The following is a 24,187-nucleotide window of genomic DNA, read 5'->3' as shown; positions in this document are numbered from 1 at the left end:
GAATGATCATAATTTAAAACAGTTTAACAGAATTTCACTAAATAGGAGACTGATTTTATTTAACTTTTTTTTTCTCATTTCAAAGACTCCAGAAATTGGTTGATCTATACTCTTTTAAATGCTATGATAAATTGGCTTTGCTGTAAATTCCAATTCCTTATTAAGAACAGAAGGCACATCTAGATAAGAAATTAAGTGGTAGCAAAATCATTTGATGATTGAAAATCTTTCATAGCACTTCACATTTTTTGTAGAACACAGAATGCATAGAAATTTTAAACCATGTAATAAATGTATGTTGGTCTTTATGTTTCTTTGACATTTGTTACTCCCCAAAGTTAGCCTCAACCAACCCAATCTCTTTTATGGTTTTCCTTTTAAAAACCCAAGTTGCCACTGCAATATAGTAACATGAAAAGTAGTAAGCCTGTCACAACAGAATATTGTGATCAGTAGATCAGTTGACTTGAATGTGACCTTATTAGTGTTTATTTAAATTCTGTAATTATCAAAGACTAATATCCCAAAGTCTTCCAAGAATGAAAGAAGAACCATATTGCTGTGTTTACTGCCACTTTTAGAATATGCACCATAACTCAAGAAGTGTGGGAATTAAGTGAACTATGTCACACTCTCCAGAACAAATTCTGATTTTCAGTATTTTCAAGTCTAATTTTTTTTCCTTGGGTGGTTTAGTTTAAGTATTTCTGTAGCACATGTTGAGTTATCACACACTGGGTAATAAACATTTTTTTATAGTAATCTCAGCAGAAATTAGACAGATGAGGACAGTCCTCTGGATATGTTGGAGTTTTCATTTACCAAGGAGCTATTAGCTCTAGACCTGTTCCTTTCTTGCATTTCTCAATCAATTCCAGATACTGCTGCTGGATCTACCCAAGGCAGTTCCACCCTTTACGCCCATAAAAACATTTTCTGACTCCCTACTGCTTACCCAATGAGGAATGAACACCAGACTCCAGAATTTAAGGCTTTACCCAATGATACCTTAACATCTTCCAGTTTTATTTCCCTCTATTAGGAAAGCTTGAAAATATACATTGTTTTGTTTATCCCAGTTGATAATTAGCATAGCTACATTTCTTAAAGTGGGTGTGTTGCATTGAATAGTGTCCTCCCCCCCCCCCAAAAAAAAATTCATGTCCTTTTGAAACTTCAGAATGTGACCTTATTTGGAAATAGGGTCTTTGAGATGTCATAGTTAAAATGAAGTTATACTGGGTTAGGGTGGGCCCTAATCTAATGTAACGGGTGTCCTTTTAAGGGAAGGTGGCCAGGTGAAGACAGAAGTAGAGGTTGGACTTACGCTGCTATAAACCTGGTAAAAGCTGCAGCTGCTAGAAACTGGAGAAAGGAAGGATAATCTCCCAAGGCTTTGGAGGACCATGGTCAGTCAACACCTTGACTTCAGACTTCCCACCTCCAGAACTGAGAGAATACACTTCTGTTAAGTCACCCCACTTGTGGTACCCTGTTATGGCAGCCCTATGAAACTAATACAGTGGGTATTTGTCCAGAGGGTTCAGATGCTTTCAAAGATTTTAATCATCTCAAAATCAAGTTCTTCTTAATTTCTGCATTTACAAAATGTTCATTTTGCAAATACTGAGCATTCTATGTACATGCAGTGTTCTAGCATTGGGAAAGAAGTCCCTGCTCCCATGGAGCTTATATTCTAGTTGGGGATAGACTAACATATAGGGTGACTAACCATATTGGTTTGTCCAGGATTGAGGGGTTTCCTGAAGTGCAGGACTTTCAGTGCTAAAACATCAGTGACATACAAATGCTAATGGTAGCCAATTTCCCCAAATGTCCTCCAAAGACCCCATCACCTAATATTCATTCTCTTATGTAGTCCTCCTCCACAGTAAATAGGACTGACCTGCATAAATAATAGAATATTGTGGAAATGACTGACACCTCTTCTAAGGTTAGGTCATAAATGACATTGTGGCTTCTGCTTTGCTCTCCAGGAGAAGCTAACTGCCATGTTACAAGGACATTCATACTGTCTTGAGAAAGGTACACTTGGGGAGGAACTGAGGCCCCTGATACCAGCCAAGTGGGTGAACCATCTTGGAAGGGGATCCTCCAGCCCTAGTCAAGCCCTCGGATGACTTCAGCGCTGATCAGCATCTTTATTAGGGCCCTTGAACCAGGACCACCCAACTAAGCCACTCAAATTCCTGACCTACAGAGACTCAGATAATCAAAGTCTGTTTTAAGGTGCTAAATTTTGGAATAATTTGATACAGAATAAAAGATAAGTAATACAATGCTATAGAGGAAAATTATGTCTGTTAAGGACTTAATAGGCACTATTTTTGATAAGAGGGTTTGGATGGGCCCCTGGTATAAAGGCATTTGGGCAGAGATCTAAGAAGTTAGGGAGCAAAGCCAGCAAAAGAACATTCCAGACAGAATAATAAAGGATTTCCAAGACAATACCAACAAAAGGTGCTTAACCCTGTTAGAGAAATACCAATGGTGTTAATGTGACTGAAGTGAGGTGAGCTGGGTGGGGGGAAGTCTAAGGTAGATCAGACGTAGAGATAGGGATGGAAGGAGATCCTATGGGGTCTTGCAGAATAAATCAGAATTATTTTATTCTGAGTCATCAGATGCCACTGAAGGGTTTTTGAACAAAAAGCAGCATGACCTGATCTATATTTTAAAAAACGTCTCTGTCTTTTCTTCTGGTGAAACTAGCAGCTTAGATTCTGAATAAGCAATGTTAAAATCTGTAACAAGGCTAAATCTGTTTCAGCTAGGCTATGCAGATGAATCTATATATGAACTCCCCACGCTTTGAGGCAACTGATCACATGAAAGGAAGCAAGTTCGAACTGAGATGTGCTGTAAACTGTAAAATACACACCGTGATATCCCAGGCTTACTACCAACAAAAGAATGTAAAATACCTCATTAATTCTTTTAGACTGATTACATGTTGAAATGCTATATTTGGGATCTATTAGGCTACATTCACTATATTAGTAAAGGCAATTTTACGTCTTTTTTAAACTTAAAAAAAAGGGGGAGCCACTAGAAGATTTTAAATTACGTATGTAGCTTGCATATTTGTTCGCCAGTGGCTTGGCTGCGCTCTTTCCTCCTAGCCCGCAAACTCAATTCAAGAGCTTCGCCTGTGCCCTTCGCTGGAAGGGCAGCTTCGAAAGGCTCTGGCCGGACTCCTGGGTTTCCCCGTGAAACACCTCAGCCGGCCAGGTGAGGGCTCGGAGGTCCGACGCCAGGGCTAAAGAGCGCCGCTCGCTTTCCCCGACATCCATTCACTGCGCTCCCAGGGAAGCCACGACAGTCGATCGCCACCCCACCAGCTCCTCAGAGGCCGCCCAGGACCGGAAGCCGCCCTGCCGCCACTGTCGCTCTTCTCGCGCAGCCACTGCCCTAAACGCGTCACATCCCGATTCCGTAACAAGCACAACCACAACTCACCCTGCTCGGCGTCTTCAACCAATACGGAACTCAGTTTCCCTCGCCTTCCGGGGCTTCTCCCCGGCAGGGGCGTGGCCATGGACCGGGAGGCGCGACTTCCTGTCCAGTTGGAATAACTTCCGGCGCCCAGCGGAAGTTCTCGTGGTGAGACTCCGGCTGTTTCTGCTTGGCGGTTGGGTTTGGTTGAAGGCCGAGAACTTTGCGGAGCCAGGTCGGTAGTCACTCGGTTCTTGGCCTGGTCACCTCTTATTTCGCGCCTGGAAATGGCGACGTACACTTGCATCACCTGCCGGGTGGCGTTCCGCGATGCGGAGATGCAGCGGGCTCACTACAAGACGGACTGGCACCGCTACAACCTGCGGCGGAAAGTGGCCGACATGGCCCCGGTCACCGCCGAGGGCTTCCAGGAGCGGGTGCGGGCGCAGCGGGCCGTGGCGGAGCAGGAGACCAAGGGCACGGCCACCTACTGCACCGTCTGCAGTAAGAAGTTCGCCTCTTACAACGCCTACGAAAACCATCTCAAGTCCCGGCGGCATGTGGAGCTGGAGAAGAAGGCCGTGCAGGCTGTGAATCGGAAAGTGGAGATGATGAATGAAAAGAACTTGGAGAAAGGGCTGGGTGCGGACAGTGTGGACAAGGATGCCATGAACGCGGCCATCCAGCAGGCCATCAAGGCCCAGCCGTCCATGTCTCCCAAGAAGGTCCCCCCGGCGCCTGCGGAGGAGTCCCGGCGGCCCGCTGACGGTGGACATGCGAGTCACGACCGAGACCCGGCCGAGAAACCGCCCCGACTCCAGTGGTTTGAACAGCAGGCGAAGAAGTTGGCAAAGCAGCAGGGGCAAGAGAGTGAGGAGGGAGAGGACCTAGACGGAGACGGTAATGGTTGTGTCTGAGGGGGCGGGGGAAAGAAAATTGGTTCTCCTTACGTTTCCAGATACATCCTCGAGGTGAGGGTGGGGGCGGGTTCAGTTTTCTAGTTAAAATGAGCGAAGGTGGATTAGATGCTTTTGAAGGTTTTTGTCTGGTCGGCATCTCCCACAAAGAATTTTGCCTTGTTCAGTTCTCTGTTGTATTTTCAGGTCCTGAAATATTACCTGGGGGCAAAATGGGTGGCGAAAAAATATTTGTAGAAAGAATTGATGCTTTTTGTGTTTTGGATGAGGAGGCTTTTAGCCTAGCTATATAAGGACATGCTACCTCTACACCATCTGTTGTACAATCTGTTATTCCAGTTTGTTTCCAGTTATGATAGTTTTGCACTTAACTGATGAAAACAAATGAAGGGTTCCCAGTTAGCTAGCTAACCTGAAATACGGGGTTTGAGCCAGCAACCCAGCCTCCTTGACTTTATGAGCTATTTATTCCTGCTTCTCTTATCTCATATCTTGTTAACTAATACTGTGTGTTAACATCATCACACACACAAATATACAGACACCGACACGCCACACTATTCCTATGAGATAGTAGATACCCGCATATTCTAGAAGTTAAAAAAATATATCATCCAGCCAGATAGGAGGCCACTTAACTGTATGTTGGGCACTAGGCTAGGTGCTACGAGACAAGAAAATGCGAAAGACTCTTCAGGGTGTTTGCTGTTTACTGGGAAGGGAAGATTAACTAAGGAATCTCTTAACCAGGCTGGTCTGTGGTAAATGAGTGACTGAAGTTTAGATTTGAAAGGATTTGTTCTCCATGGGATGTAATTAGAACCTTGTCTCCCCAAATATAGGAACTGTACCACCTCATCTTTGTGAATCTTTATGTGTCTTTGATCACACTTAATACTTTTATTAAACTTAATTTGTTTTTCAAAATTCTGCCTTCAAGATTGGGAAGATCTTGATTCTGATGAAGAATTGGAATGTGAGGATGCTGAAATGATGGAAGAAGATGCTGACGAGCAGGATGCAGAGGAGGAAGGAACTGTGGAAAGCCCACCCCTCGGTGCCATCCCTGTAACAGACTGCTTGTTTTGTTCCCATCATTCAAGCTCCCTGATGAAAAACGTGGCACATATGACAAAAGTCCACAGCTTTTTCATTCCTGATATAGAATATCTTTCTGATCTTAGGAGACTGATTAAATATTTGGGTACGTATAATAGTTTTATTTTTAGTGAGAAAATACCACATTTTGGGGGGCCAAGTCTTAAGGGAATGAGGTATTTCTGTTTTTATTAGTTTTGTATATCTTGTCTCATTCTTTAATATAATTATCTCCTTATTTTGTGAAAATGAAAAACTTGCATGATTTTTGAGTTGTGGAGATAAGTGGTTAGATTTGATTTGGCTACAAAAAGCTTCTTTCTTTTTTTTCCTCAAATTATTTTTTCAGGGGAGAAAGTTGGTGTTGGAAAGATTTGTTTGTGGTGCAATGAGAAGGGGAAATCCTTCTACTCTACGGAAGCTGTACAGGCACACATGAATGACAAAAGCCACTGTAAGCTCTTCACAGATGGTGATGCTGCTTTGGAATTTGCAGACTTCTATGATTTTAGGTAAGACCATGGTTGTAATGTGAAGTAAAGTTGACCTAATTGCATTGAAGTAATATGCTGTTATGTGTTTGGCACTGTCCAATATATTTTAACTCTTACAACAGCTTTAAATGAAGGTTATTTCACACCATTTTGTAGATGAGAAACTGGTTTAGCACATCTGGTAATGAGAAGAGTTGGAGCTGAAACTCAGGTTTGTCTGACTTGAAAACCTTTTTTTTTTTTTTTTTTTATCAGAAAGTTATGGGTCTACAGAACAACCATGCATAAAATACAGGGATCCCATATACTACCTTTTGATTTTTGTTGTTAAGGGGTCAGAAGTTCAGTTTTGCCAGTTACCTTGTGAAGATAATATCCAAACAGAGGTCTGGAAATTAGGTTTCTTGTTTGATTTCGCTAAGAATCCTTGAATCACAAGCTCTCTCCTACGGGAATTGAGATGGATGCTGAACTAAGTAGACCCAAGCATTTGATGGTGAGATTATCCATGGGTGTTTTATCCCTAACTAGAATCTTGAATAATTCACTCATTATGTAACAAATATATGTTAGGTACTCGGGAGCGACCATCTATTGTCCGGATTCCTGGAACTTAGCATGGTCTAGATGATACAGGTGTTCAAAAAAGAGAGAGACTCTTAGGCTTTTAAGTCTTCCTTTTGCATTCTCTCCCTGATCTCTCATTTTGCATACTGGGGGTGAGAGGGGTGGGGTTTAGTCATTGGATATAACTAGAGGGTTAGGGGTGGTGGCGGTAGGAAAGTCAGATTGCATGACTGTTGGGGATGCCAAGCATCCTCCTCCAGACAAGGGAGAATATTTATCCCTCTCAGATTTCATTTCAGACAGCAGTATTTATGGCCTTTTGGGCGATCTTATTGCAATCAGAGTGCTTATAGCAAATACCAGGGATTGATCCCAATGGCTGCAACCAGCAACTGTCCTGGAATGCTGCAGTACTCAGTCTCTAATCTCATCTGTCCACACACTCTTGTGATTTTATTCAGGATCCTACACAATCTCATAGCTCCTTACCTTCTATATGCTAATGATTCCCAAATTTATTTTACAAGTATAGCCTTCCCATCAGCCCCTGAATTATATATCCAGTTCTACTTAACATTTCGAATTGAGTGTCCAGAAGGTATCACAAACTTAACATGTCCAAAATCAAATTCCTGGTATGACTCTCAGCCTCCTCCCTAAGTAAATGACAACTCTTTCCTTCTAGCTACGTAAGCCAAAAACCTTGGCTTAAAACTCTTCTGTTTTCTTTCATGCTTGCATTAAATCCATTACCAAATCCTGCTGTATTTACCTTCAGATTATCTTCAGAACCTGACCACTTTTTAGTACCTCCACTGCTACTTCCTGAGTCCAGGTCATCATCATTTCCCACCTGAATTGTTGTAGTCGCCTGCCTGCATGGTCTCCTTATTTTCATTCTCCCCTCCTACATTCTATTCCCGAAATTGAGTAGCTAGAGAAATCCCTTTAAAACAGAAATCAGATCAAACTCTCCTCAAAATCTCCTAAGGGCGTCCCATCTTACTCAAAGTAAAAACCAAAGTCCTGATAGTGTGGTATGCAAGGCCCTACGTGATCTGGCTTCAGGCCTGTTTTGGTCATTTTCTATTTCTTACTGCCTCAGTCAACGTAGATCCGCAGCCATTCTTCTCTTATATCAAGCATGTTTCTCAGGACATTTGCATTACTATTGTCTTTGTCTATGACAGTTTCCCCTTAGATATTCACATGCCTGGACCCCTTACTTCCTTCAGGGCTTGGTATAAATTTCACATTTTTATTGTAGCCTTACATAAAATAGCAACAGCTACCCAATTCTTTTTAACTGGCTTTATTTTTCTTCTTAGCCCTTACTACCATTTGTTTATTCTCTCTCCTACTAGAATCTACGCTTCAAAAGGACAAGGCCTTTCATTGGTGTTTACTGGGTGTTGCTTATACTGTTGGCTTGAATTAAAATATATAATTAATGCAATGGGTTCAAGAAATAAATTTCCCTTAGTCTAAATGATGCTCTTGTGTTTTATTTAATGTACTAGTATCTCGAAAGGGGAATGTGCCTTTGTAAAAATGAATATTAAGTGATTTTTTCCCTTAAAAAACAAAAGTTGATAATGCTCAATAAAGGAAAATCGGAAAATGGAAAACCCTTACACACAAAGCTAACATTTATTAAGTGCTTAGTACCTGCCAGACACTGTTCTAAGCACTTTACATGAAGTATCTCAAATACTACAAAGAGGACGTTCTTCTAAGTCTAACTTATTTTGCTCAGTTTTATGTTTGTGTGATTCATCCATGTTATTATATGTAGTTGTACATCATTCATTCTCAGTGTTCTGGAGTAGTCTGTTGAGTGCAGCACAATGTCTAGTCTATAGTTAATGCACATTTGGGTGGTTTCCAGTTTGGGCCTATTATGAATAATACTGCTAGATCATTCTATCCAGTAAATCTCTTTTATTAAATATTTTTACACGTATATATTGGGTATATATCTGGGATGGAATTGTTGGACCAGAGGATATGCATATATTTAATTTTAGAAGGTAATATCAAATCATTTCGCAGAGTGGTTCTCTACATTCCACTTGTAGCAAGGGAGTTCTGCCTCTTCTCTAACACTGTTTTTTTTTTGGCCACTTTGTTGGCTGTGTAGTGGTATCCCATTGTGGTTTTAATTTGTATCCCTGATGATGACTAATGAAGTTGACAACCTTTTTCTATACAAACTGGCCATATGGGTATCTTTTCTGAAGTGTCCGATTGAGTCTTTTGCCCATTTTTCTTTTGGAGTGCATCTTTTTTTTTTCTTTTTTTTTTCTTTTTACTTTTTATTTTGAAATAAATTCAAAGTTATAGGAACAGTTGCAAAAAACAATACAAACCCCATACACAGAACTCCAGCCTTCCCTGACACCCCCCCGATACCCCGATCCACTAACTTTAACATGTTATCAGACCGCTATTTCTTTTCCTCCCTCCCTCCCTCTCTCCCTAGCTATCATCCATCATCTATTGCTCTGTCTTCTGAACATATGAGAGCTAGCTGCACACATCCTTTAATAAACACTATAATTCACATATACAATTCCCATAACAGAAACATTCTTTTATGCAATCCCATTAAGTGCAGCTAAGAAGTACAAGACATTCAACAATGATACAAAGCTTACATTCTATATTTCCGTTTCCTTATATCTCAGCTGTGTCCCTTTGAGCCTCCTGTCCTCCATCCTCAGATCCCATCCAGGGTCATCCTTGGCATTCAATTGTCATCTATTTAGACTGTCTCCCCCCCCCCCAATTGTGGAAGCATATATACAGCCTAAATCTTCCCATTCCACCCCCTCCCTAGCATTCCATTAGAGGGATTAATCACATTTAGAATGTTGTAATGCTGTCACCTTCCCACCATCCATTACTAGAAATTTCCCTTCACCTCACACAACAACCCTACACTCATTTCTTAACTCCCCATTGCCCCTTCCCCCATTTCTCTTAACCCATATTCTGCTTTTCATCTCTGTGGTCATATTCTATGGTAATTTCTTTGTGTTTACTGTGGGGCTTAAAATTAAACTCTTAAATCCATAACAATCTTGTTTTTCTTTGATACCAACTTAATTTCAATAGGACACATAAGCTATGTACCTATACTCCACTCCCCTACCTTTATATAGTTCTTGTCAAAAAGTACATATTTTACATTGAATTCAAAACCACTGATTTGTCATTAAAATTTGTGTATTTTATATCATATAGGAAGTAAATAGTGGAGTTACAATTAAAAAATTATTGACTTCTATTTGTATTCCATTGTGGTCAGAGATTGTGCTTTGAATATGTTCAATTGTTTTTTTTTAATTTATTGAGGCTTGTTTTATGTCCTAGCATATGGTCCATTCTGGAGAAAGATCTGTGATCACTAGAGAAAAATGAGTGTCTTGGTGATTTGGGATGTAGGGTTCTATATATGTCTGTTAAAATTCTCTGTATCTCTTTCTCCTTTCTTTGTTTGTCTGTTGGTAGGGCTCCCTTTAGTATCTGAAGTAGGGCAGGTCTTTTATTGGCAAACTCTCAGGATTTGTTTGTCTGTGAAAAATTTAAGCTCTCCCTCAAATTTGAAGGAGAGTTTTGCTGGATAAAGTATTCTTGGTTGGAAATTTTTCTCTCTCAGAGTTTTAAATAGGTCATGCCCCTGCCTTCTCTCCTCCATGGTGGCCACTGAGTAGTCACAACTTAGTCTTATGTTGTTTCCTTTGTATGTGGTGAATTGCTTTTCTCTTGCTGCTTCCAGAACTTGCTCTTCCTCTTCAGTATTTGAGAGTCTGATCAGAATATGTCTTGGAGTGGGTTTATTTGGATTTATTCTGTTTGGAGTTTGCTGGGCATTTATGCTTTGTGTATTTATATTGTGTAGAAGGTTGGGGAAGTTTTCCCCAACAATTTCTTTGAATACTCTTTCTAGACCTTTACCCTTCTCTTCCCCTTCTGGGACACCAATGAATCTTAAATTTGGATGTTTTATTTTATCTGTCACATCCCTGAGATCCTATTTGATGTTTTTGATTTTTTTTTCTCCATTCTTTCTTTTGTTCTTTCATTTTCTGTTCTGTGGACCTCTAGGACACTGAGTCGTTGTTCAGCTTCCTCTAATCTTGTATTATGAGTAGCCAGAGTCTTTTTAATTTGGCCAACAATTTCTTTTATTTCCATAAGATCTTCTATTTTTTTTTTTTATTTAATCTTGCGATTTCTTCTTTATGCTCTTCTAGGGTCTTCTTTATGTCCCTTTTATCCTGTTCCATGGTTGTCTTCATGTCTTTTATATCCTGTGCCATGTTTTCATTCCTCGATTGTGATTGTTTGATTAATTGTGCCAAGTACTGTGTCTCTTCTGATATTTTGATTTGGGTGTTTGGGATTGGGTTCTCCATATCATCTGGTTTTATCATATGCATTAAGATTTTCTGTTGTTATTGGCCTCTTGGCATTTGCTTTGCTTGATAGGGTTCTTTCAAGTTGTGAAAAAAAAATACCAATCTAATTTTTCAGAAATACAAGTTGGTGGCGTACACTTTCTCCAACTAACCAGCATATGGCATCTGTGAGTCACCTATATCCCTCAAGTCATTTCTCCCCAACTCTGTCTCTGTGGTGTGTGGGGAAATGATTTTTGTGGGGCTCAGTTGGTGAACTCAGCCTGGGTTTGTTGTTGGAGCTGTCTGCCCTGAACGTGGTACGTATGTCTGGGTGGTCAGGGAGGCAGGGCTGCTTTAATATTCAGACCTTCCAGGTGTTCCCGGAGATTCAAGGCCCTGCAAGCGTCTAAGCCTTCATTTCAGTTCTGCCCCAGACCCTCTCTGTTGCTGACCCACAAACCACCGGCATTGACATAGCGTCCCTTGGTTTTCCGAGCGGGCCCCCCTTCTCAGCTGTGATCTTCCAGGACCTCTGCTGAGGGAAGGCTGTGCTACATCACTAGTGCGCGTTGTCCCTCAAGGGAAGCCCTGGGCCACCGGGCTGTGCAGGGTCGCTCTCTGCCTGATGCAGAGATTAGTATATAATTCTTGACTGGTGTAAGTTCTGAATGAAAGGCAAGTAGTAGAGCTGGGCCCCACCGCTTTCCTCTTAGAGAAGATAGACGCCTTAGGGGGAGGTCATTAGCATTTCAGTGGTCTCTCTGCCTGTGCCACACCCCTGTTTGGGTCACAGAACTGGGAACTGAAAATGGCCGAGGCTTTCTCCACTGAGTCAAAAAAGGAACAGAGCTAGTCCGAGGCGACCCTCCCGCTCTCCAAGGTCAGTCATCACCCAAAGCCTCTGTCTACTTATTGGGGATTCGTACCTTGTAGTGAGTAGTTCACACTCACTAATTAAAACCCCAGTTGGAGTTCAGCTGAGCTATATTCACTTACTGGGAGAAAGCTTCTCTCTGGCACCATGAGGCTTTGTAGCTCAGGCTGTGGGGAAGGGGTCTCTCGATTTGGATCTGCAGTTCTTACTTACAGATTTTATGCTGTGATCTCGGGCATTCCTCCCAATTCAGGTTAGTGAATGATGAGTGGACGGTCACGTTTGTCCCCCTGCAGTTATTCCAGATTATTTACTAGTTGTTTCTGGTTTTTTTTTTAGTTGTTCCAGGGGGACTGCTTAGCTTCCACTCCTCTCTATGCCGCCATCTTAAGAAGCTGGGTTGTGTCTTATTAATGTTCTAATGTGTGTTTTTCCAGGTAGTTTCCACATACATGTGTGAATATGAATTTGTGAATATTTTAGGAACATAGCAATTCTTCTAGTACTGCACCGTTCTATATGGTAATCACTGGGTGTATTCATGTGGCTATTTAAATTAATTAAAATTAAATTTAAAATTTAGAAATTTAGTTCTTCCGCCACACTACCCATACTTAAAAGTACTAGCACTTGGCTAGCAGCTGCTTGGCTAGCACAGATATAGAACATTTCTGTGATCACAGAATTGGATAGCACTGTTCTAGAACTTGTTTTTATAATGGTTCCGTTGACTGGAGCTGCATCTCCTCATACTCTCTAAGTTTGGCTGCCTTCCTAGGGAGAAGCAAATAGGTAAAAGAATTCAGATATAGGTCATCTGCTTACTTTTAGTACAGAAAAAATGCTAACAAGTTGTTTTCCCCCAAAACTTTTCACCTGGCTATCCCTGCATCTCCCCCCTCCACCCCTTTAAGTAGCTAGCAGTTTTGCCACATTTGCAAATACAATTAATGTCTTTTAATTAAAATTGAAGTATTAGTGTATTTATTAATGCCATTTCATTGTTACAGGAGTAGCTACCCAGATCACAAGGAAGGGGAGGACACTGAAGAGGCTGAGCCGTTTCCCTCAGAAAAGAACTTGGAATATGATGATGAAACCATGGAGCTGATTTTGCCTTCTGGTAAGTGCATTTGTCAAAAATAGTTTAATGCCAAATGAGATTGCTAGAGAGGCATATCTTCCATCAGTTACCTTCCATACTGAGGGAAATAGAACATGAAACTTAAAAATGTATGTTTATGTTCTCATTTACATGGTAAGTAAACTTTGAAGGTTGCTACTTAACTCTTTGTTGCCTATTTTGTTTAAATTGGGTTAGTATTTTTACTCTCACTTCAGTATGATTCAGAAAGTTTTGATCAGCATTTCCTTCCTTCCATCCTTTCTACATTTCTCCTTCCATCTCTCTTTCCCTGTTCTTTTTCCGGTTTTTTTTTTTTTTTTTTTGGTCCCATCTTGATTTTGCTCGTTAATCTTGACCTTACTCTTCTTCTTTCAATTAATTCCTTTTGCTTCCTTTATTTTTTTCTTCTTATGCTGTAAGTATCTGTTATTTTTTTGATTTTCAATTAATTTACCTATTCAAATGAATTAGTGCATTCTAGCAGTTTTAATGTCAGCATTCAGTCTAACTAAAAGGAATACACTTATGAATGAAACATCTTTATCCTTAATTGGATCATTTTTTTCCTTTCATCTTTAACTAAGCTGTACATCATCGTTTGTATAAAGTACCTAAAGGAACTTTAGTTCCTAAAGTACTTGTCAGGAAAGATCAAGTTTTGACTCATATTGGGCTGCATAAGTGAAATACTTACCTTTGGTTGATTGAAAATGTAACTTACATTTGTCAAAGCATCAGAAATAAAAATATACAACGTACTGTTTTTTCTTCCCTTAGACTTCTTGCACTTGGGAAGGATGTTATAATAACCATTTATATATGGGTTATTCATATATATTATCTTTTAATCTTCACAAAAACTGAAAGATACTGTTATTCTTAACTCATTTTAGTAGAAATTAAAATTTTAAAAGTCTTTGTAAAGATCTGATGTATCATCCATAATATGTCCTGGCAACAGTGAATTTGGAATTGATATCATATAGAAATTTGATTATTCATAAGAAAGCAAAATCAAAATATAATCTGATGTTTTGTGGATGATGAATATAGTATTCCTTTTTTCATTCATATGATTCACATTTTAATTTTTTGGTAAAGAAAATTACATTTTTATTCCTCTAATACTTGGAAAATACAGAAAAAAACAGAAAAAGTAAAATTCACCTGGCACTTCTAACATGCTTTTTTTTGGATGATTATAAAATAAAAAGCGAAAGCCTTTTACTTCTCCCATATGCAAAGCTTATCACTATTAAGAATTTGGGGCTCTTTTTTCAGGTGAATATGCATACATGCAAATGTATAGTATTGATCTTAAAATTGAAATGAGATCTCATTTTAAGGATTATTCTGCCTTTTTTCACTCAGTGTTTCATATGTAGCCTTTCATATTTGCCTTTTTCACTCAGTGTTTTATATGTAGCTTTTCAATTCGGTATATGTAGTTCCATTTCATTTAATTTTAAGAGACGCATAATTTTTATTGCTTGGATGTCTGATAATTTAACCATTTAGTCATAGAATTTAAAAATGCAATAAGGATGAGGTTTTAAATCTTCATTTTGGAAGGCAGGATAATCCATTTTTCTTGTAAGGAAGTAAACCTTTTAGTTTTCTTTCTAACTCTTTTTACACTAATTTCTTAGTTTTCCTATTGATAGCATGTATGGAAGCTTATACCACATGTAAAAAAAGAAAAGCAGTGCTGCTTTATGACTGTCCAAGTTGTAGATATCTTTCTTTTTCTAATTTAAAAAAATTTATTGTGGTAACATATATAAAGTAAAATTTGCCATTTTAACCATTTTTAAGCATATGATTCAGTGGCATTAATTGCTTTTACAATGTTGTGCTGCCATCATCACCTTCTATTACTAAGACTTTTTAATCACCTAAAACAGAAACTCTTTACTCATTAAGCAATAACTCCTCATTCCCCCATCCCCAGCCCCTGGTAACCACTAATCTACTTTCTGTCTTTATTCTAGATAGTTCATGTAAATGGAATCGTACAATATTTGTTCTTTTGTGTCTGCCATATTTCACTCAACACGATGTTTTCAAAGTTTATCCATGTTATAGCATGTATCAGAACTTCATTCCTTTTTACAGCTGAACAATGTTCTATTGTATGTATATACCACGTTTTGTTTATCCACTCATCCTTTGATGGATACTTGGGTGGTTTCCACCTTTTTTGCTGTTGTGAATAATGCTCTATGAACATTGGTATACAAGTATATGTTTGAGTCCCTGCTTTCAGTTCTTTGAGGTATGTACCTAACAGTGGGATTGCCATGTCATATGGTAATTCTATGTTAACTTTTTGAGCATGTGCCAAACAATATCTTTCTTAAATATTTGTTTCAATAAAAACAAATTTCCCTGAAAAAAAAAAAAGTTGCAATCTTACATTGCGTTTTTTTCCCCCAGAGTTTTCAGGCTATCTGAAAAGTTATTTTTTTCAAAGTTTACAGGTGATCCTGATTATCTGGAGGCTGGTCTGCCAGAATCCTTAGGTTTCTACAAAGGTGCTGGACCCAGATGTATCCAACAACAAAAAAATACATCAGTGGTAGATAAACACCATTTTTTAGCACACAAAAAGTGAACACAATTGAAAAGAGACAAAAGTTGGTTGATTTATGTATTGGTAAGATGGCTTATTTGCAAATAACAGAATTTATTCTTCTAGTTTAAACAGAAAAGGAGTTTTATTCCAAGTTATTAAGTACCCCACATAATCTTTTCAAGGGCTGGGGAAACGAGTTCAAGGCTGAGATTTTAGGATTAATGCCCAAAACCAGACCTCAGAACTTACCTGCAAGGAAATAATTGCTGTTGACTTCGGCACACCCTGAATGCCAGGGCCTGAGTCTGCTGCGGCAGGGAATCCTGAACTTGACCTGCAGCCACAGCTGCCTGGGAAAACTTTTGGAGCCACCCTTGCCAGCCAAGATGGATGCTTCCTGCAGAGTCTGTTTCTTCATGTTGTTCCCACTTCCAAATGATAGTTTGGTTTGGCTGTGTTTGATTGGCAGCACCTGGGTTATCTGTTTGCATTTTAGTGGTAGAGGAGGTTTGAAGTTTGAATTCTGCCTTCTTCGTTTGGGAGCAGGTCTCATAATGGTGGAAATTTATTCCAGGTATGAAAAGAAGAAATCCATGAATTGGAGATGTGCCCCCTGTTTGTTGTGTGGGAAGAAAGAAATGTTGCAATTAACTGACAAGAATGGGAGAAGCTACAGAAGATACATCAGGAAGGGAATGGGAAAGGGAAGACACCTGTCAGAAAGGGAAATGTGACCGTGAAAGAGAATAGAGTGGTAGAGGTGACAATAACGATTCTAAAAATACTTGGTAATTACTGAACAGTTAGCATACCAGGCAAATATATTATTTTATCTTTGCAACAAGCCTGTGAGGTAGATTATTTTATCCTTATTTGATACATGAGGCATCCAAAGCTTATGTTGAGTAACTTACCCAAGATGACAGACCTAGCAGCAAAGCCTTTTTTCCCACTTCACTACATTACCTCTGGAGATGTGCAGATAAGTTGGGGGCAGGAGCAGCACACTCTGCCCAAGAGGTCTGTGATGAAGCAGCAGCCCTGTAGTACTGCTTTCCACATGGAACATCACTGCCTCATTTAGACAGCCATCTTTCACTCAGAATGATAACCCCTTCAGGCTAAGGGCAGCTGTATTATAGTAGGATATTAGAAGGAAAACACAGGCCGAATCTGTCTTAAATATACACTTCTTCCTACAGTGAATAGTATAATTATACAGGAAAGAGAATAATGACTTTTGTGGCCTGTTCAGTACTCAGTAGCAAAACAGGCCTAAATATACCACAGACTTCTATTGATTCTGGTCTTCCTCTTGTGAAAATACCAAGCATAACTTCTAAACTATGTTTAATGACTTATTTTTCAGGACCACTGCTGGATTAAGGATTTGTTTAACCCCTTGTCCCATTAGCTTCTCCTTCCTTAAGTGTAATATAGAATAACAAGAGAATTTATGCAGAGGCTATTAGGACAGTTGGATAAGTTAATCCCTGTAAAGCAGCTTCTGACATGTAGTAAGCTCACTAGATGTTGTCTTCATTTTGCATCTACTTTAGCATATTATATTATAAAATGTTCATAACAGCAAGCATATCCTATTTAAGAAATGTGTTTGAGAGAAATTTTCATCTAGACTTTAAATTTTTGAAATATAAATGAATCCTCTACTCTCTAGAAAACACATCTTCCCAGGGTGATTGAGCTTTCTAAGGTTAGCCAAAACCAAAAGTGTGGCTGTCTTAGGTTACTCTCCCACATCCAGATGATTATAAAGTTCACCTCCTGGATGTCTTTTGAGCATTTTTTCTTTTTTTCTCTTTATCCGTTTGTCCATGCCGTCATTATAGTTTCCTGTCTGGCCGGTTCCAGTCTTGTCTCCACATGACTACCAGAATATTCTTTCTAAAACAAACAGCAGTCCATTTTCTTTACCAGTCTATTTCCGGGCTATTTTCTTTGGAATTCCTCCAACAGGAGCTAATGCCTTCAGGATAACTTTTAGTTTCTCCAGTGTAGCACCCAAAGCCATTCATCATCTGGCCCTTCCAGCTTCTGGTCCCTCATGTGTCCTGGGCTTTTCCTTTACCCACCCACTTGCAGATCTCCCATGGGTCTTTGCATGTGCTGTACCTCTGTCTTTCTGCTTCTCCTCCTTTAAGACTACGCTTACCTGGATCAGGATTTGCACCTCTGGGAAGCCTTCTTGAACTCATTTCCTGTGCATTTGCTGCATAACAAGTCTCTGCCCCTGTTCATGTCTCTCATAACAGCCATTCATCTCAATTCTTCATAATTGTCATCTCCCATTACATTTGAGAACAAAAACTGCTTCTTTCAATTCATTCATCTCAGTGCAGGGTCTGACACACAAGAGCCAAATAAATATTTGTAGAACAAGTGACTGCGAGGATGGAGGCAACTTTTAAAAAGGAAAGGAAAGTTGATTCCCTTGAGCCTGCTGTAGTAAAGGAAAAGAAGAGGAAGGGGAGCCATTCCAGGCTAAGAAGTGGCCTTGGAGGGTTAGCATTGTATTTGCTTGCAGTGGAGGAGATTGCTTTACTCTACATGTATAGTCAAAGAAGAAAGTGGCATGAAGTTAGCTTGAAGGCCCGTTTTCTTTGATTTTTTTAAAGCCTGGGTTTCCTTGTTCATAGTTGCAGGTCCATTTACTGAGTCATGTTAAAATTTTTGGATAAAAACCTCAGGACAGTTCTTTGATGTAGATTTAGAAGTAGTGAGGTTGTCAGTTTGGTAGTAGGATACTGTGAAATATTGTACTTTTAGACAGACAGATTGAGTGAAAGCCTTAACCAAGTCAGATTATCTTAACCCAGGGGCTCTTAACTAAGCAATGCTTTTCTTTCTTTCTTTTTTTTTTTTTTTAACTGTGCATTTTTCTGAGAAAAGGCTATCATTTGTTTCTTATGAACATCTGTGATCTGGAGAAGATTAAGAGCAACTAGTTAAAAGTATCCACTGAATACAGACCATTTGCTGCCTTCCACATTATCACACATGACTGAGTGCTAAGATCCAAGAATAGAATTTCTTTAAATAGCAAGAAAATATAATCTTAGTGAATAAAAAACTACCAATCTCAGATTTCTTCCAGCTAGACTGATAGTGCTTTTAATGTCACACATACTTTTACTAACTCAGATTTTTAAAAAAACTAGTCATCCTTAGTCATGTTTACAGTGAAATATGATAGTTTATAGTCCATTCATTTGCTCAGGCCTCATTACTGGTTTGGGGGGTTTTGTAACAAGCCAAGAGAATGGGAGATCTCTGAACAAACACCATAGAAACATGTAGTGATATTACACCAACATATTTAATCACCAGTTTATCTTTTTGAAAAAGTTTACTCTTCAGAAACCTATCTGTTTCTCTTCAGATTCTTCTCAGTTGTGTGACTTGGGTTAGCATGAAGCTGCTTTGGAAAGGCTTCTGATACATTTTTAGTGGCACTCACAGGCTGTTCATGTGGAGTGTATGTTATCTCCTGTAGAGTCTGATTTGAACTGGTTTCTGATTTAAACTGGTTTCAGAACCAGTAGCTGTGATACCTTAAATCTGATTAGGTCAGATTGGAGTTTAGTGAACTTAAGCAGATGAACCCAAAGCCAGTGACAGAGGGCATCCGGTAGAGGGCGCTGTGAGCATTTATTTTGAAGATTGTTGTGGGCTTGGTTACTTCATTGCTCTTCCGTTGTTACGGAGTAAGTTGGCATGAAAGACACTTCAGCTAGCTGACGACTAGCCAGATGAAACTGTCAGTGGGTGCACGAGGCATACATAATCACGTTCTTAGGAAAATTGCAGTTTGAGGTATTTTCCTCTATCTAATATCATCAATTGTAAAGCTGTTTAAGTAGGGGTAGACAGTTTTGTCATCAAGTATTGCTGTGGTTGAAAAGTAAATGGACAGGTTGTGTGCTTCCCCATAACTTAACAATCTGTTATTTAATGGGCAGTCGATCTGTGTCCTAAAAATAAATTCCCTTGATGAGAACCTTCACGTTGAGCTGTTCTTTCTTAACCCATTTTACTGGTGCTTAATGTCAGGTGTCTGCATCACTGACACAAGCCTGAATAGATTCTCCAAAGACTTCATGTTGACTGTTTTCTTCTGTTGGCTGTCAGAAACCTTGGCATTGAGTAATGAAAACCTTTTCAAGGATGTTTACAAAAGCCAATTTTAATAAAATATCTTTCCAGATACTACTAAAGGATGTAAATACATTGATTTATTATATAATAATGGCCAGCGTTATCATTTAATGATTGAGGTAATGGCCACTGCAAATGGAAAAAATTCATTGCAAACATAGAAAATCAGTAAGTAGTAAAATGCTGGGGTTTCCTGCTACATAGCCTTCATTTTGGCTTCTTTATCCATCAGCTACATCTCACATCTTGTGGTCAAGGAGCTTTCACTCTGATGCTGCCAGAACAGTCAGGTTTCAGGGAAACATGTTTTTATCCTTACACTGCTTTGAATCAAAAAGTTCTTTTTTGTCGTATTTTGAGTATGATCACTAAACAATTGACTGAAAGTAACTACTTTTCTGTATCTGTGTAGCAAGCAAGTTATTTTCCAGGTGGCTTGCCAGGGAGAGGCGCTTCAAACAAAATAACCTGACAGCATTCTTTCATGCAAGTTAAAGGTCTAGGTCCTTAAAGCAAATACAGCCACCTAAAATATTTTATTTGTGATGTTTTTGCACAAAGATTTTGAAAGAGATGGTCTTATATATGTAAATGTAAAATTTAACTAGAAGCTATACACATGGTTCAACCTAGCTTTATTTCCTTTGGTTTTTTTCCAGTGAAAGTTGCTGTGTCATGCCTTGTATATATGCTATTGGTAAATAGCTACATGTTTTTGTCTGGGTGGGTATTGATGTCCTAATATTCTGAAAGCATATTTTGTATGTAGTAAGCTCTCAGGGGATGCTGATGTCACTGGCCCAGGGACCATTTTGAGAGCCCTGGTTCTGATGTAGCCTGGAGGTAGTCATCACTGCAGCCTGCCACCCTCAGTTTTATCTGCTGTGAAGCTAAGATACAGAGGTCAGCACATTTTCTCCTATAAAGACCAAATAGTCAACAGTTTAGGCTCTGCAGGCCATTCGGTCTCTGTGGCAACTACTCAGCCCCACCATTGTAGCATGAAAGCGGTCAGAGATCATACCAACAGAGTTGTGTGTGGCTGTGTCCAATAAAGCTTTACTTACAAAAACAGGCGGCTGGCTGGATTTGGTATGCTGGCTGTAAATTGCCAGACCCTCAATTAATATAGCAGATGTGCTTCATCCTTAAATAGGAACCTCAAATTGTTAACTCTAGTGAGTACCTTTACTTCAGGTTTTCATTAGCCCAGCTACAGAAGCTCCAAAGCTTTTGGTAGAATCAGTGCCTGTCTCTCAGTTCTCTTATTTGAAACTTATAGGGTCTGTCTTTTTTTCCCCACTATGTTAAAAATTGGTAATGGGCCTATGAGACTGATATATACAGTCATATGTTGTAATGACGTCAAAATAAGTTGGAAATTAAAATTAGAAATTCATTGCTGAAAGCCAAATTAGCTCACATGGTTTTATCCGATCCTTCTATAAGCAAAAGCTATAGGAAGAATTCAGCTTCATTATCTTAAGGTTTCTAATTTCAGCACTGTTGACATTTTGGATCATATAATTCTTTGTTGTAGGGTCTGTCTTATGCACTGTAGAATGTTTAGCAGCATCCCTGGCCTCTACCCACTAGATGACAGTAGCACCCCTCTACTTTTAATAACCAAATCTGTTCCAGTCATTGCCAAATGTACCCTTGGCAGTGGGGGTGAGGGTGTAAAATCACCCCCAGTTGAGAACCACTGCAATAGAGAATTTAAGGAAAGGAAAAGATAGATTGATTTCTGTTCTAGACCCTGACTTGGCTTGTAGATCTAAACATCAGGACCATTCTCTGTGCTTAAACTCCTTCCTATAAAAAAAGGCTAAAATCCCCTATGTCCTAGGGCCCTAACCTTGGTATTGTATTGAATGCAGTTGTTGCAGTGTGAGTTTCTGGGGAGGCATAAAAAAGTACAAGATGCTGAGGTTTTCACTTAACAGTGACTTGCTGTTCTCTTTGTTTTTAAAAACTATTTATTCTTGATTTTCTTTTTTCTCTTTCCTGTTATATGCTGCTTCACCTTTCTTCAGCACATCCATTTTTCAGCTAGATAACCTTAAAAGTCTGGTTTGGAATGTCATTGCTTGATAGCTCTGCCTTGAAAAACTGTCCAATTCAGTGTTTAAATATTGCTGTTTTGGAAAACAGGTGCCAGAGTGGGTCATCGTTCCTTGATGAGATACTACAAACAGCGGTTTGGTTTGTCAAGAGCTGTGACGGTTGCTAAAAACCGGAAGGCCGTGGGCAAGGTCCTGCAGCAGTACAGAGCCCTCGGGTGGACCGGCAGCACAGGTGCAGTGGGGTTCACAGCCTGGACAGCCCAGGAACCTGTATTTCAAAAAGGGGTTTTGATGAAGTCATTTCTACTTCCATTGTCCTTATGGATCCTTTCTAGGGGGAAACTTCTTGGCTCCAGGGACGTCCGTTACCACTTGATACATCTGTCTACAATAAGCCCAGTTCTCCATGACTTAAAAACGTCATATTCCTGACACAGTTACTTTGTAAAAATACATTACACCATTCACTTTTTCAGAAGACAATAATTACAAAAATAACTTATTTAGTAATCATCAAAGGTTGATGATGCACAGAGGAATGAAATAGTATACTACTGGCTAATACTATGAGCTGTGGAGTCAAACATAACTCATTTGATGTACTTATAGGTACTTGTACAATGGTCATGAATAATTTAATTCATCTCTTTAAGCCTCCGTTTCCTCATTTACAAAATGGAGATGATGATAATAGGGCCTACGATAAGAGTTGTGAGGGTTGAATATCAAATGCTGCCTGACACAGAGGCAAGGCTGGCTATCAGTTCCTCTTTTTGTAATTTTCCCAGAGAAAACTTAGTCAGAGTCAGAAGACTAAAGCAAGTCACTGAATTTTTAAACTTTGAAACCTCATTGTTATGAAAGGATTAAAATCCATTCTGCTGATGTGTCTGCTGCATGAAGCTCATTATCCTTAGATCTTCAGGGAGAGCTTCCATCCACCTAGAGAGGGCCGTGGAGAGGGTAAGAGTAAAACAACCTGCTGAGGGCCTGGAGAGCTCAGACTAAAACCCACTTGTAAGTGCCGCTGTGTTTATGTGTCTGTGTATTTTCCTACACTGTGAGTACTTGTGAGCTCCAGGGCCACTTGAGTCCGGCAGAGAGTGATTTCATTGTACTTTTGTCGGGAATTATTGCCTGACTTGATTTGTGCTCTCTGCCTTTTCTCTGTCCCCTTGAATCAATGGGGTTTCACCTTTTGGGATTCATAGACCCCTTCAAGATGATGAAAACTAAAGATGCTTGTCCCAGAAAAATGAATAAACACAGAAGTTCTGCCATGCAGTCCTGTGGCGTTCATAGATCCCAAGATCTGTTGTTTGGAGAACGCTAGTTAGCACCTCCCGCTTTAAATAGAAGAATGTACTTACATCAAATTGACTTTTGGATTATCTTTAAAGATTAAGCTTTCACTGATCACAAATAATAGATCCTTCACCTTATTTCTCATCTGCTTCTGACCACAGGAGCAGCGCTTATGCGGGAGCGGGACATGCAGTATGTCCAAAGGATGAAGTCAAAATGGATGCTGAAGACAGGAATGAAAAACAATGCCACCAAGCAGATGCATTTTAGGGTCCAAGTGAGATTCTGAGTGAATGCTGGAGATTTACTAATCCATCTCCTTCATAAGTTTCCACCTTGCCTGAGGATCAGTGGAACCTGGATTATATTTTGCTGCTACTTTTCCCTGTGCTATATCTGTTCTGACCTAATAATAAAAGTTGATTAATCCTGGTTTTCAAAAGTCTTTTTGGCAGTTTTTAAAGTTTCCATTTTTACAAAGTGAGTGGCGTATCTACTGCATTACTTACTATTGGCAGTTGTCTCATTGCCTCTGCTTTTAAATGGTTTATGGCTGTCAGAGTAACACAGGAAATATCCAGAGTGACTTGTCCACTCCAAACTGAGTTTAACTTTCTAACTTAGCGCATCATAGCACTGGCTTTGAGGCTTTTGTGTAGTAGAAGATTTGAACATCACTCCTTTGAATGTATCATAGCTCATGAGGTGGCAGGTGGCTCTGGGCACTTCATTGAATCCAGGCAGGTATCGAAAACTGTCAATGATTTGCGGTTAAGATGCATTATTTCTAAAGGTGAGCATGTGAATAATGACAGTGTGTGCTTAGACTCAGTTTCCAGTGCTGCCTTCACTTGAGCAGTTAGTTTAGGAAGAAAATGATTGTGAAATGTTTAGATCTCATTTTAGCAGAAAAATTTCCTCAAGGTTAACACTCTGAAGAGATTCTTGGATTAGGTGGCTTAGAAATGAAGCTAGCCATGAGGTTCAAATCCATTGAGCTACCTTTGTGACTTTGGGTAAGTGACTCAGTTTTTTAAATCACTAAAATGGTGGTGGTGTGGGAGTTAAATAAGTCTGCCAAAGGACCCATCGCATACTCAGTCCCTGGCACAAAGTAGGAGCTTCCC

The 24,187-nt window shown here is 39.5% G+C and overlaps 1 protein-coding gene and 1 long non-coding RNA gene across 3 annotated transcripts in view; one reads left to right on the top strand and one right to left on the bottom strand.

Annotated features, from left to right (window-relative positions):
* LOC119505891 overlaps positions 1-3,539 on the bottom strand; it is a 48,992-nt gene extending 45,453 nt beyond the window's left edge. The window contains exon 1 of the long non-coding RNA XR_005210897.1: positions 3,481-3,539. This is a non-coding gene — a long non-coding RNA (uncharacterized LOC119505891). The remainder of the gene's footprint in view (positions 1-3,480) is intronic.
* A 75-nt stretch (positions 3,540-3,614) lies between these two features.
* On the top strand, positions 3,615-23,495 carry ZNF622 (zinc finger protein 622). Of its 2 annotated transcripts, XM_037799277.1 has the most exons (6): positions 3,615-4,356; positions 5,314-5,577; positions 5,821-5,983; positions 12,823-12,935; positions 21,844-21,987; positions 23,222-23,495. In XM_037799277.1, exons 1-6 carry the CDS (start codon positions 3,744-3,746, stop codon positions 23,347-23,349), a joined length of 1,425 nt encoding a protein of 474 aa, XP_037655205.1. In that variant the 5' UTR covers positions 3,615-3,743; the 3' UTR covers positions 23,350-23,495. The 2 variants fall into 2 exon arrangements, with proteins under 2 accessions (XP_037655205.1, XP_037655206.1); XM_037799278.1 differs by lacking the exons at positions 21,844-21,987; positions 23,222-23,495 and adding an exon at positions 15,412-18,365.
* The last annotated feature ends 692 nt before the right edge of the window (positions 23,496-24,187 follow it).

Source organism: Choloepus didactylus, chromosome 11 (genome assembly GCF_015220235.1).
Source record: "Choloepus didactylus isolate mChoDid1 chromosome 11, mChoDid1.pri, whole genome shotgun sequence".
Taxonomy (NCBI): domain Eukaryota; kingdom Metazoa; phylum Chordata; class Mammalia; order Pilosa; family Megalonychidae; genus Choloepus; species Choloepus didactylus.
Note: the sequence above shows the minus strand (reverse complement) of the source record. Positions and strands in the feature narration are given on the sequence as shown.

What these genes read in the sequence shown, in the direction of transcription:
- ZNF622 (XM_037799277.1), top strand. Translation starts at nt 3,744, where the DNA reads ATGGCGACGTACACTTGCATCACCTGCCGGGTGGCGTTCCGCGATGCG. An exon ending in GAGACTGATTAAATATTTGG is followed by an intron (nt 5,578 to 5,820) that starts GTACGTATAATA and finishes TTATTTTTTCAG; the next exon opens with GGGAGAAAGTTGGTGTTGGA. An exon ending in GCAGACTTCTATGATTTTAG is followed by an intron (nt 5,984 to 12,822) that starts GTAAGACCATGG and finishes TCATTGTTACAG; the next exon opens with GAGTAGCTACCCAGATCACA.